Below are 13,171 nucleotides of genomic sequence, written 5' to 3' on the forward strand. Positions count from 1 at the left end.
TGTTGCTTATTTGGAATCTATTAGATTGAGCGTACTATTCAAAGAATAAAAACCCCACAGTAAACCACTATATTGCATCCAAAGCAGTTGCATCTTACATTTAGTGGGATAATGCTGAAAACTGTGATGCAAGTAGCAAATAGCAACATAATATTAGCAGTGGATTAAAGAACTAAACAAAACTCTTGGATGACTAATTTTATAGGCTGAGGAAGCCAGAGTACTAAAAGGTTGATCAGAAGTTAATGACTAAATCTTTCTGCAGTAAATTTAAGTACTGGATTTTGTGTGTATATATATAATATTTATGTATATGTGAAATATGTATGAACACATATAATAAATTTAACTCTCAGTAAAAAAAAAATCACACTCCTGCAGATATATATTGAAACATATGGTTTATCAGTCTGTTTAGAAGAAACTACTGGTTTTAAGGAATTTGCTTGAAAACAATTATTTGCTTATGGCTGCTTTCAAGCAAGTCCTCAAGTGGTAGAACAAAAATCTTAGTATTTTTGTCAGTATAAAATTTGAAGGTGTTGTCTGCTGTTTACCTGTGATGAGTTGTTTAGGGAAAAGCAAAAAAATAAAGCTCAATAACTGCTGTTGCAGTGTGCAGTTCCAAAATGTTCAAAATTTTATATAATTCATCTTATTTTATACCTCATGTCTCTGACACATCTGTATTTGCAAAAACTTTGCACTTTCACTTAGTTTCACTTTTTGTTGTAGTGGGGTTGTTGTTTGAAGTTAGCGAGATTTTCCAAAGCAGATACTGTATCTTTGTGCATCTTTTTTATATTTATTCTTTTTTTAAGCTGATTCTATCAATTCAAGATTGCACAAACTGTTTTGCACACAACCACTGCTGTGAAATTGTGTGGTATCTCCATAGGAAAAAAAATGGATTTATTTTAAGAAAAGTAGTCATTGTTCGTCAGACCGCTTATAACCCATCTTTTTCCATGTTGTCCTCCCTGTAAAGATCATAGACAATAATGATTTGCCTTTGAACAGAAGACTCTGTCCAAAATAATGTTTATATAAATAATCTCTGTATAAATTTTTTTAGTAATGGTATAAATTGGGCAAGTGTAACGGAGATTTAAGTTCCAGGAATAGGCAGATGCTTATTGCTTGGCAAAAGGGATGCTTAGTTGAAGTTACCACTATGACAGAAGAACAGCATAGAGCTAAAGAGATTTCTTCTCTACTTCCCAAAACCACAGCTCTCTAGGTATGAAGAAACCTTTCTAAAAACATGTCCCAAGCAACTGTTTCTGTAGTATCCGTGAGCTCTGCCTACACGTTTTTATTAGAAACACAGAGAGATGACCACTAGATCTGATTCTTGTGGGGAGAGACTCATTTAATGCATACAGATAAATACTAGGAGCAGGAGTGGTAGAAATTGTTCTCAAAGCAAAGCTCATGATTCTTCAAGTTCATTCAGTGGAATCAGGTTTCTTTAGCAGTGAAAAAAGAAAAAAATGGTGAAAAGAACGTTTAGATAACTCGTTGCTGCCGGAAAATAAAAAGCTTAAGATGCTACTTGAGCAGTAGTCAAAAATGAAATAACAGTTTCTTGACCTAGAGCATGTGACCTCATTATTTTAGCTATATAGGAGAACAGACCTTTTTTTTCACCTGCTAAGGATTCTGGGGGCTTCCCCCTCTGTCCACTTTGCCACTATTTTGCACCAGAAGAACTTGAAATAGATGTAATCTGTTTATCCAGGGGCTGAATGTAGAGCAGTCTAGATTATCTCATTGGCTTGAATTCAAGATAGAGGGATTATTTTATTCTCTCACTGTAGATCACTTTAGGCAATCCTGTGAAGCCTGGCCCTGTTTCAGTCACCTAAGGTGATCCAAGATGCTTTTATCTTTTTGTCTTGCTTTCTGTCCAAATAAATAAATTAGCTTGGATACAAGTCAATATGTATTGTTACAAAGGAAAAAGATCACTTTCTTGGATTTTGTATTAAAGATGAGTTTGATTATGTCACTTTCATATTCAAGAAAGTAGCAGAAAGTGGCACTTGCCTCTTTTATTTCTCATTGCTATCCAAGATGCTCAAGTGCCTCTTTTAAATTTGACTGAAATTTCATATCCTTTAAGTAGAACATGATTCAGACTGGATTTTAATGCAAGCATGTTATCAGAAAGAGTGTGCATCTGTGAAGGTGGCCTCTTTGTTTTTCATAGCAAGATAAGTACTTGGGCGATTCAAGAAAAGGTTACATGAAATGAAGCTTTCTGTCCGTTGATGATAGTTTTGCTATATAATAAAGTAGCTGTTAGCACTGGAAATAAAGGTTAGTAAAATGAAGGTCAGTTTAAAATTAAACATTTCGCTTCCTAATCTCATGTAATGATCAGCAATGGTGGCAAAGCAAGTGTGAGAGAGGAAGAAAAAATAATCTTGACTCTTGACTCCAGGCTGAATTTTACTCTGTTTACTTGAGAAAAAAGTTTGACATTGGAAATATTTACCATTTCTTATAGAACTGTAAGTGATAATCACAAAAACGGTCTTTTTCTTGCAAAAACCCCAGTTGTATCAAAATATGGAACTTCTTAATTTTTAATTATATTACAGATTGTATAGTAATATTCTGTTTATTGCAAACAGTCAAGTTTTAGTAATGGAATTTGTTGCTCTCTGGATAAACACTAAAATTGAAGTAATGTGCACAATAACTTTTAGTCTTTCTAGTTACACACTATAATGTTACATATTTTAAGAAACAGTTAGAATGTATTTTCATTTAAATATTTGCACTTCTAAAAAAGAGTTTCAGGAATAGCCAAAACCGCAGTAATAGTGAATACAGACAAAAAATTATTGCCTATCCATTAGAGCTTAATGCATTACTCCGCCTTGTATAGCTGTAGGGGAGAGTAGGGGGAAACGATCCCAAAAGCTTTACTGTTTCATGCAATGTGAGGAACAGCAGGAAAACCCAAACTCAGTGCAGTTAGACATGATTGTGTTTGAATTAATCCAACTGTTAAATAATTAAGCCATTTGACATACAAAGTGTGCGTTGAATGGAAGAAGGGGAGGTGAGGTAGAGAGGAGACAGATGGACTCTTGCTTGCAACAGAGAGTTTCCAGCCTCTGTAACCAGGAGGGATCAGCAGGAGTACTGCGCTTACCTAGAAGAAACTTCATTGGCCAAACTTCTTAACTCTTAACATTAATTAACATTATCTTTTTTATTTATGTAAAAGATTATTAGTGTATATTTATATGCTTTAGTATTTTAAGCTCTCTTTAGAAAAAAACCCCAATCTAAATGTAGAATGACAAAAGCAAAATAGACTATGTAAAGTTCTTTAAAAATTTTTTTAAAATTTCGAGAGTTTCTTTGGAAGTACTGCAGTAAATTATTGTATAAATTCACCACAATTATTTTTCCATAGTGTGAAGTAGGAGTGGAGGTTAGGGTGTTGTTTGCCTTTATGGGCTAAGGAAAGAAAAGGGCAATAGGATAAGAAGAAAGAGCTTAAAAAAGGACCTTTAGTGTTGTTAGGATATCATGATATGCAGAACTCAAAACTCTGTTGACATGTCTTTCAGATGACTGCTTTAACTTTGGCAGATAGGAGAACGTAACTAGAAAGCTGCTAATGGTTTATTTCACAATTGTTAAATATTTCCCTGAGTAGTGTAACATAAGAATTTCACTGTGCTGAAATTGGCACTCCGGTTGGTACAGCTTTCCAATTTTACTTGTCATGCTAGTGAAGAGACAGTAATTTGAAACCTAAAATAATGTTTTTAATCACTTGACAAAAGTGACACTCACCTTAATTATAGAAAGGTTTATATGTGAACATGTTCCATTTGCACTCAAAATGGAAGTCAAATTAAAAGGCAGATGTGTGGAATTAACAAAATTAAACTTGACATCTACTGTAAATGCAATCTCTGACAATTTTTTTAATGTGAGCCCAGAGGAGGCATTAAAAAAACCCACCAACCTAATAATTTAAATTACCCAAATGGCAAAAGGTAGTTTGATTATCAGTGTGTGTTGGGAACAGATCATCTACTGTAACTTTTTAATGGACAAATGTAATTTGATAAACAGAGTAAAAGTTGAGCAGAGAAACATGTTTTTGTTTTTAAATGTTGCTTTTCTTTTGAAGTTCAGATGATTCTGTTGCAACCGTTAAATCTGAAAATAATCACAAATTATAATCTTCCAAAGTAGTATTGGTCTTTTGGATGCTGCGATAAGACTTACATCTTCTGCTGCAGCTTTAAGATTGACAAGCAGATGATTCCAGAGCCAGGCCTTCCTATATGGGTGTTCTTTATTTCCTCTTGATCTGTGTCTTCAAACCTGAAACCACAATTACTGTGAATGTGTGTGGGAATTGTGAAGAGAGACAAGTGCCTGGAACAGGAGCTTCTTGCTGGAGTAGGAGCATGGTGGCACCCAGAGCCTCATGAGTGGAAACACTTGTCCGTTGTTCACTGGCAGAGGGGGACTAGCAGGAACCTGTCATCTGGACTTGTGGAGTAACACTTGTTTTGCCCTGAACCAGACACACGTGTTACCTTACTGCCAGTTCCAAGCTAAAATTGACAGCACTAGTTTAAATCCAAACAACAAACCTACATTGGTGAATCATTTTTAGAGAAAGATGTGTCAAGACTGAAGATCTTGCTTAAAAATGAGTGTGGGGCAAAGGTCTGAAAGATTGTCAGATGGATTAAGCAAATAAGAAACCTATTGAAGCTACTTTTTAGTAAGACGTAATTGTTTTTGTTTCTGGAATAAGTAATTGCTGTGGATTGTGGATTTCTAGAAACTTCTGTGTGAATGGTCATGTTAAGTTACATAGTCAGTGTTAGCTCAGCACTATTAGCCGTAATGGTGTGCAGCTTCGACCATCAGAATGTTGCCTTGATTCGGAAGCAGAAACCAAAGAAAAAGCAAATATGCATAAGAAAGCAAATTCTTTAGGTACTATTAGTACTTGACTGTATACTGTGGAAAAATCATTCCATGTGAAAAATGGACAAAACCTAGTCAGAAAACCAAACAAACAGGTCATCGAGGTGATAGTTTTGTTATCTGTTAAAGCTGAGTCAAGCACATACGAATATTCACCTTTGTGTGCCTTCTCTCACTTGATGAGCCTCTGCAGTGTGCTGTTGGAGCTTACAGACACCGCTGTACTTCAGCTGCAGTTTATTTTGCTGAAGCAACTCCCAACTCTGGGAAGAAAATTACTGTGTGTGACCACAGTGCTACATTAACCCATCATATATTATATATATGACCTTAGTAATATACTGCAGAAGTCCTTGTAAAATCTTAGACTTGAGAGCTACGGAGTGATGATGGTGAGACAAACATGGAGTATCTGTAGTGGTGATAAGCAAAAGTGGTTAAAACTGGTGAAATGTGGAGCAGCTGCTGACATGGAATAAACCTCCTTTATCCATGTGTATGCACACAGTGTGTACCCGACCATGCCTACCACAGAATTGAGGCTTGTGTTTCTCTTTAGCCTTTAGGTAACTGTCCCTAATTCCTTGAAAGTCAGTGAACAGCACTATGCCAGCTCAGCTTGGAAGTTTGCTGTGCCAATATAGGGCATGTCAGCTTCTTTTGAAGGGTCTGGATAGCTGTGACTTAAACACTAGCAATTACACCATTTCTTTAGAAGACTGGTTTGTTCTTTCTGTCAAGAGTGATAAGCATTTGCCCTGCAGCTGACTTTAGTAAGACTAGACAGAGCTTTAGTAAATCTGTGAATCTTCTAAAAAATTACCATTATGAATAAAATTTGGAAATAAGCTGTAAGTGGGGTTTGAATTTAAATACCTGAACTATTTTCATACTGACCAGCTGCATCATATTTGTGTATGTTTGGACATTCTATTCAAAAATAGTTGGTTTTGATGTATATAGAACTTTTAAAGTAAGTTTTCATTTTTTTTCCTAGGAGTTATATTGCTGAAGTCCTGTCAAGAAGTGTGGAGTTAGGGGAAGTTCTGTTTACAGTCAGCAGAAAGGGTACCATCCTGATGATTTAATCCCTTTGAATGTCTCAAAATCCATAATACTATAAACTGCTCATTTAGGATATACAAGAATTGGGTCAGTATCTGTTGTACTTCCTGCAGTGTACCAAGTTGTACAAATTTTAAGAAATCGTATTAAAATACCAAATGAGATTTGAATCTCTGTACCCATATGCTAAACTGCAAAACTAGAGCATAGGACAAAAGGTCGCTGTTTTCTTTATTAGAGTTATAGAGCTTTCTTTGTTAATTATGCATTCATCCAGCTCTGAATGTACATCCATCTAGTTTAATTAAGTCATTTAGAGTGCTTATCCCATATTTAGAACTTAAACTTTTTTGAATGATGTGATTAAGCATAATGGGTTTTTGACATAAAAAGACCATCATTAAATGCTATCTTCTGTGTGCATATCTTCCTTATCATGCTTGTAGTGCTCTGCAGAAGTTTTAAAATGTATTTCTGAGGGCATGAATATGCAGAATCTTCTTTTTGTATTGAAATGTAGATGTGCAATGGGATCTCATGTTTTAGTTCTGTTGCATTTGCCAGGTTTTTTTGGTTTCTTTTTTTTGACTGGTGTGTCTCTCCTTTCTATCTTCCAAAGAGTTTATCATAGAATCCTAGAATGGTTTGGGTTGGAAAGGACCTTAAAGATCATCTAGTTCCAACCCCCCTGCTGTGGGCAGGAACATCTTCTGCTAGACCAGGTTGCTTAAAGCCCCAACCAACCTGGCCTTGGACACTGCCAGGATTGGGGCATCCACATATTTTCTGGACGACCTGTTCCAGTGCCTTGCCACCCTCTTGCCTAGTATCTAATCTAAACTTAGTCTCAGTTTGAAGCCATTCCCCCTTGTTTTGTCACTACATGCCCTTGTAAATAGTTTCTCTCAGTCTTTCTGGTAGGCTCTCTTCATGTACTGGAAGGCCACAGTTTACTTACACACATTTACTTACTATGAGTCAACAAAACAACAAAATCTTCTACTCAGTTGTGATTGAGATTTTTTTTTTTTTGTAGTGCCAATTCAGCATTTTAGTGTTGTGGCTTTTATGGTTTATATTATCTATTAAAGCATTTCCTCAGCTTAAAGAGAATTGAATAACTTGCAATGTGATTTTTTTAATTGCGGTACTTCAATTACACTCATCTACATACTAGTATGTTTTCATTTTTCCTAGACTGAAACACTAAGAATAAGGCCAGTACAGCTTTTATCTCTTGCTAAGAAAGTTCAACTAGGAGAAAATAGAATTTTATCTCAATGTTCCATTAAACTTTTAACTAAGAAGAATGAAGTAATTCTGATGACTGCAGTTTAGATCGACGAAACAGTCTCTCTTCAGAGCTGTGATTTTGCTTTTTGGTCTTGCTCTCAGAAAATAATCAAAGGTGCTTTATATAGGAGTCTTAGTTTGTATTATTTTTTATTGTCTATAGGATTTTTAAAACTTTTTTTGAAAAAGTTGATTTTTTAAAAACCCGTACCTAAGATGAAAAGATGAAATCTAAATAGTCCTTTGAGAGAAATGATCTGTAGCTCCTTCGTATTAAAAGCTAAAAAAGGGCTCTCTGCAAATCTGGTGTTCAATCTCTGTTTGTTTTCTAAATGTCAAACTGCGAGACGAGTTTATTTAAATACTTTCTTAGTGTTACTTGTTGACACAGTTGTCTGAGTTCGCATCAGGGTGTCATTTGATCACTGTTAGGAAAGGCGTAAATTCAACAACAACAACAACAACCAAAAAAAAAAATTGAGAACCTTAGAGCTGGAACAGTTTTGGTGGCCTATAAATACTTGTCATCGTTGTGTTTCACACTCTTGGGACTTGGCTGAAACATGCTTTCCATATTGAACTAGAGACTAGATTGAATTAAATTTATATAAGCTTTGTTGACTGCACTGCAGCATTGTGATGGTATAAAAACTATTGTCAGTCAGGTTTCCCTGCCTTGCTTTTTTAGATTACCATGCATGTACGTATAGGTATGTACAGACACGTGTGTCTAGATAGATAGATCAAGTATGTGTATACATGTATGTATATAAATGCACTTACACTATAACCTATATTGGCACAATAACTGCTGCCTTTTTTGTACTACTGGTGGTTACCAGTGCAGGTGGAGTTTTGCCTGCTGCATTTATGTCAGACATCAACCCCAAAATCGTGCCAGGCCCACATGTGCTCTTGTGGCTGACTTTAACCTCATCACGGGCTTTTCAAACAACCCTCGACTCCCTACCACTGCCCAAGTATCAGTTTCTGAAGTTTCCCTCCCTTTTATTTATGGGGAAGAGTAAAAGTATACTTGTGCCAATTATTTGGTGCACCTGTTGACCCGCCTGTGGCTTGACTGGAGAAAGAGACACCTTTTTAGTCTTGCACCTGCTTTGATCTAGGGAAGAAACAGCATTGCTTGGTTGTAGAAAATAACATGCTTAGATGTGTAAAACAAGGTTCTATTCTGTCTCTTCCTGTTCTGTCTCAAAGCCTGCTTTTTCTGAGGAGGTGGTGGAGAACTTTTCACACGGCAGGGATGGGGGGAGAGGTGTGGGGGAAGGGATCTCAAGAAACAAAGTGTACAGAAAGAGAATAGAGAAGAAAAAAGTGGTGCCTTGAAGGACGATAGTTGCATCTGAAGTGAGAGATGAGGAATAGTATTTGAAAGAAAAATGCTCTAATGTTGGCTAAACTGGATTACTGACCCACAATATAATGGGGGACATATTTGATAGCAATATGCTCTTAAAAACAAAGGTAATTTTTATTTCATCAGGGAGAATTTATATCTGGTTAAAATGTATCAAACATCGTAGAAACTACAAGTATTGCTCTGGAGACTTAAAAGTTGTATGAATATAATATTAATTATTCCTTTTCTATGTGTTCTTATTTACAGACCAGTCTTTCCATTTGGGGATGGGGAAGTCTTGGCCTTGTGCTTTTTCTAGTAACTTTTGGACCCTTCGCTATATTTTACTTTGCATTTTATATCCTCTGCTTTGTGGGTGGGTAAGTACACTGTGTAGTGTTTTGTTTAATTTGCTGTGAAAGAAAAAATTTAATGTGTGTATTAGCAGAGAGCTTGCTCAGAAAATCTGAAGTGGCTTTATGTAATTAATATTCCACATTTGAGCACCTCTTTATGAGCAAGATTTTTGTAATTGAAATCTCAACTTAGCTATTTTTAGTGGGTGTTAAGAGGACAAATGCTCACATAAAAATAGTGGTAATTTCAGTTCATACTTTTTATTACTGTGTCAGTTCTTTTCCCAGGTATTTCTAAGTACTTATGTTTCCTTTTCTATCACAATCTCATTTTCCTACCTAAGGCGCTTGATTCATGTGACTGGATGTTGTCCTTGGTGTATGGAAATAATGCTACACTTTGAACAAGTAGATCAGTTCAGCAGCCGTAGACTTTTCATGTGTTATCTTATAGGCAGGAAGGGAGCAAACAGGTGAAGTTTAGCACCATTACTACATTGTATATTATGGTGTCTGCATTGTAACCATTAAAACATTTTTAATGGCATGTTAGAATGTCTCAATGGGATATTCTTTTTCCCTTGTTACTTGATACCATACAGAATGTATGTATGTTCCTGTATATTTCATCAAAAATGTAGTAGTGTTTAGTAGCCAGAATTAGAGCTGCTACACTTGGGTTTCAACTGTATTAGGCTTGGTATTTCATCTCAGGAATCAGAATAGTCAGTCTGCTAGAAAAGGGATTTAGTTAAAGTAAAACTAACTTGAAATAAATGCTTTTGTCTTGTTAAGTCTTGATACAGGTGTTGTTGGCATATTTTGCTATCTGTTTGTCCAGGGCAAAAGTCAGAGTTCATCCAAAGGGCAAGAGTGAATCTGCTCTTTGTTTTGTCTTACCACTTCCTTAGTACTTGCAGTATGGAAAATAACATGGGATATAATAATTTCTTAGGAGGTTATCCTTCCTTCATTCTTGCAAAGTTTCAGTTGTTTGGCTTTTCAAAGCTAACGGTCAACGCAGTCTCGTAGAGCGTCTCTGAAGTCAGCTACAATTTGGCACCATTAAACTGCATGTGGTGCCTGAGCTCATTCATTCTCAAGTCAGCTCTCGTATCTCTTTGCCGTGGTTATTCTGCTGCTTTGGTTCATTTTTGTAGCTAGTCAGTAAACATTGATCTTATTAAGGAAAAATTCATCTAGTGGTAGTGTATCTGCTAAAGCAGAGTGTTTACTTATGTATGTAGATGTGAGGTCTCAGCCCTTGCAGTAGAAAGTCATCACTTCGTTACTTTGACATATACATCTTGGCTAAAGCTGTGATCTGGCCCTTTTTTACACTGTTAATCTTTTTCAGAGTGACTCACTTACTGTAACATTCAGCACACAGAACTGCGAGTGCTAACTAGGCCAAATAGGTTTGTATCTAAATTATTCTTGCCTGCTTCTTTTTTTTTTTTTTAATTAATTCCCTTGAAGTTTCACAAAGTGCTTGGTCATGCTTCTGTTAGAAACAAACAGAAATTGTTATGAAGTAACTTTTGCACTTATGATTAGCAATTATATGTCATAACATCATATATATAAATTTAGAAAACAAAACTTTAGTTTTGGTTCATGATCATAGTAGAAATTTAGTTTTAGTTCATGATTGTAGTAGTGTCCGTAATATTTACTGTACCCTTCTCTGGAGCAAAATAACAATTTTGGACATGGATTTTTATGGCTGAATTTTTTGTTGAAACTTGGAGTTCTTGTCCAATTTGTCACACAGTTTTCAAGGTTTTTATATTTCATTCAGAAAAGAAGTGGCATGTATGAAAAACTTCTGACTTCCACTAGGTGGAAGTCCAGCTTCTGTCCCATTTTGTAGTTTTAGCAAGAGAAAATGATGAATCACAGCTGGTCATATTCTTAGTATCGACCTAAGCATCTACATTATACGCCAGTGAGCTGTGCAGGAAGGCAATGGTGATGCTATATCTGTGTCCATGTAATCAATCTGTTTATACTGTTTAACTCCTATTATGTGCTAATGACTTCTTTTTGATTTGCTCTCAACTCTGTGTTTGCACAGATGTCTTGTAGTAAATGTACTATTGTTTTTGGTGGACATGGAAGAATACTGAAACCATTTGTATATATGAATAAAAGTTCAAAATCACAGTTTCTCTTTATTTCATGTCAAGACTCATTTATAAAATGTTAGCCTTTTTCCGTTCAGGATCTGGTAACTCATTCACTTAGGGAACTGAGCTCAAAAGCAAGACACTAAAGAAAGATATTTTTTAATTAACCTGTGTAGAATATTACAGGGTGTTATTCTTCTTTTTCCCTCTCCTTCAAGTAGTGGTGTAAACCCCTTTATCTGAGTGCTGAGACTGTCTGTTGCCATCTGTCTCTTCTGCTAAGACTGTTTCTTATCTTACTCTCTTTCCTTCCCTCTTTCAGTCCTAAGGAAGTAAAATAAAAATGATGTGAATTGTGGTTTTGCCAAATAAAAAAATTGAAATTTCTTGGATCATCAATTGCTTTGCCATTTAAAAGAATTTGCTCTGTCATCAAATCCCATAATTATTGATACTCAATCACATCCATATGTATATGACTGACTGGCTCCATTAATGATTGCAACTGCTGACCAAATCAGGAATGGTTCTGTAGCTGCTTTTTGACTTTCACAAAGCATCCAGCTGAGACTTACTTTCCAGATTTGAGGGGAAGATGACAAATCTGTGGTTTTCATTTTTCTCTCTCTTTTACCTTTGTTCTGTTGTTAATCTGCCCTTGAAAAAAAGCTGGTCATCCAGTAATCGTTGGAAGAATTTACAAAAAAATTAAGCAAAATACAATCTTTTCGTTTTTGTGCTCTATTCATTTAGGGAAGACTAATATGATTTGTCATTCATGTATTGAGAATCATCTTAATGAATTAAATAAGCATTTACACCAGACGATTCAGGTTAGCTAGCAGATGCCCTGAATGGTCAGACTATGTATCCTTCTCTAATACTCACAAGATTTTACATTAGAGAATAAAATGTATTAGATTCTGCCACAGAAGAAGCTCTTAGCATTTCTAGGATAAAACTGAAAATACTTAAAGGCATCTAAGAAGATGAGCATATTTTTAAACTGTATCGGTAGTATTAGTATTTTAGAATGAGTCATTAACTTTAAAAGCATGAAAATATTTGAGAGAAAACAGAGATATAATGTATAGGTAGTTATTTCCAAGGCTTCAGTCCTTTTGAATAAAGGAGGAGAAGCAGCTTGCTGATGGATGTTTGAAGTTAAAGTTGATTTTAGACCAAATTTGAGTATACTGTTTCTTTAAAAGACAACTGAGGTTTCTAATAGAAAAGTCTTAGAGGATCAAAAGCAAATCCAAACTTTAATAATTAAAAAAACCCCAAAACTTTAGTGAAACATGAAGTTCTTGTCTGTGAACTCTGATTGGTGTTATGATTTTAAAGTGATAAGGAGCAGAAGAGCAATTAAACCTGCTTTTGTTCCTTGCTGTCATATGTCAGGTAAAGATTGCTGCAAGGGAATTAGAGTATCCAGTAAACTCCTCTTATGCGTTGTCAAGCCTTTTTTTTTTTTTTTTTTTTTTTTTTTTTTTTTTTTTTTTTCCCCCTCTTTCATGGAGTTAACCTCCCAGCTTCTGAATTACTGGGCCTCTGGGGGACTTAAAAAGAAAAATTTTAATTGTGGGAATCAAAACCTTTAAATGGCATATTTTAGCTTGGATAAGATTTTTTCTCTAATCTTACAAGTGAGAGAGAGTATCATATATCAACAGCTATGTATATTAAAAGAATGTATTACTTCAGCACATTTCAAGCCTGGAATAGCTTTGTGAGTTCCTGTGGTCACAAATGCTGGTCAGCTGGCCTTTTAATTGAATGCTTTGAAATTTGTGTAAAAAGCTGTCTGTGCTTAGCCATCCCAAGGCTAATCTATTTTCTTTTCCTCTTTGCTTGATATTTCAAAGGCTACATGCTCTGCTTATGCTATAATTGGGAGAGACACTAGGTTTTCATCTATTTCTCAGTAAAACCAGCTTGATGTTCATGTGTTTTTGTCCCCTGGTGTCATAAGCTGTAAATAAATTCTT

General features: G+C 35.5%; 1 protein-coding gene across 5 annotated transcripts in view; it reads left to right on the top strand.

Annotated features, from left to right (window-relative positions):
• The window catches only part of SNX13 (sorting nexin 13), a 67,229-nt gene that overhangs the window by 12,065 nt on the left and 41,993 nt on the right, over nucleotides 1–13,171 (top strand). For all 5 annotated transcript variants that reach the window (XM_048304131.1, XM_048304149.1, XM_048304140.1 and 2 more), the window contains exon 2: nucleotides 8,963–9,075. In XM_048304131.1, coding sequence (XP_048160088.1) covers nucleotides 8,963–9,075 — 113 coding nt within the window. The remainder of the gene's footprint in view (nucleotides 1–8,962; nucleotides 9,076–13,171) is intronic.

The sequence above is a fragment of the Corvus hawaiiensis genome, chromosome 1 (assembly GCF_020740725.1).
Source record: "Corvus hawaiiensis isolate bCorHaw1 chromosome 1, bCorHaw1.pri.cur, whole genome shotgun sequence".
Classification (NCBI taxonomy): Eukaryota; Metazoa; Chordata; class Aves; order Passeriformes; family Corvidae; genus Corvus; species Corvus hawaiiensis.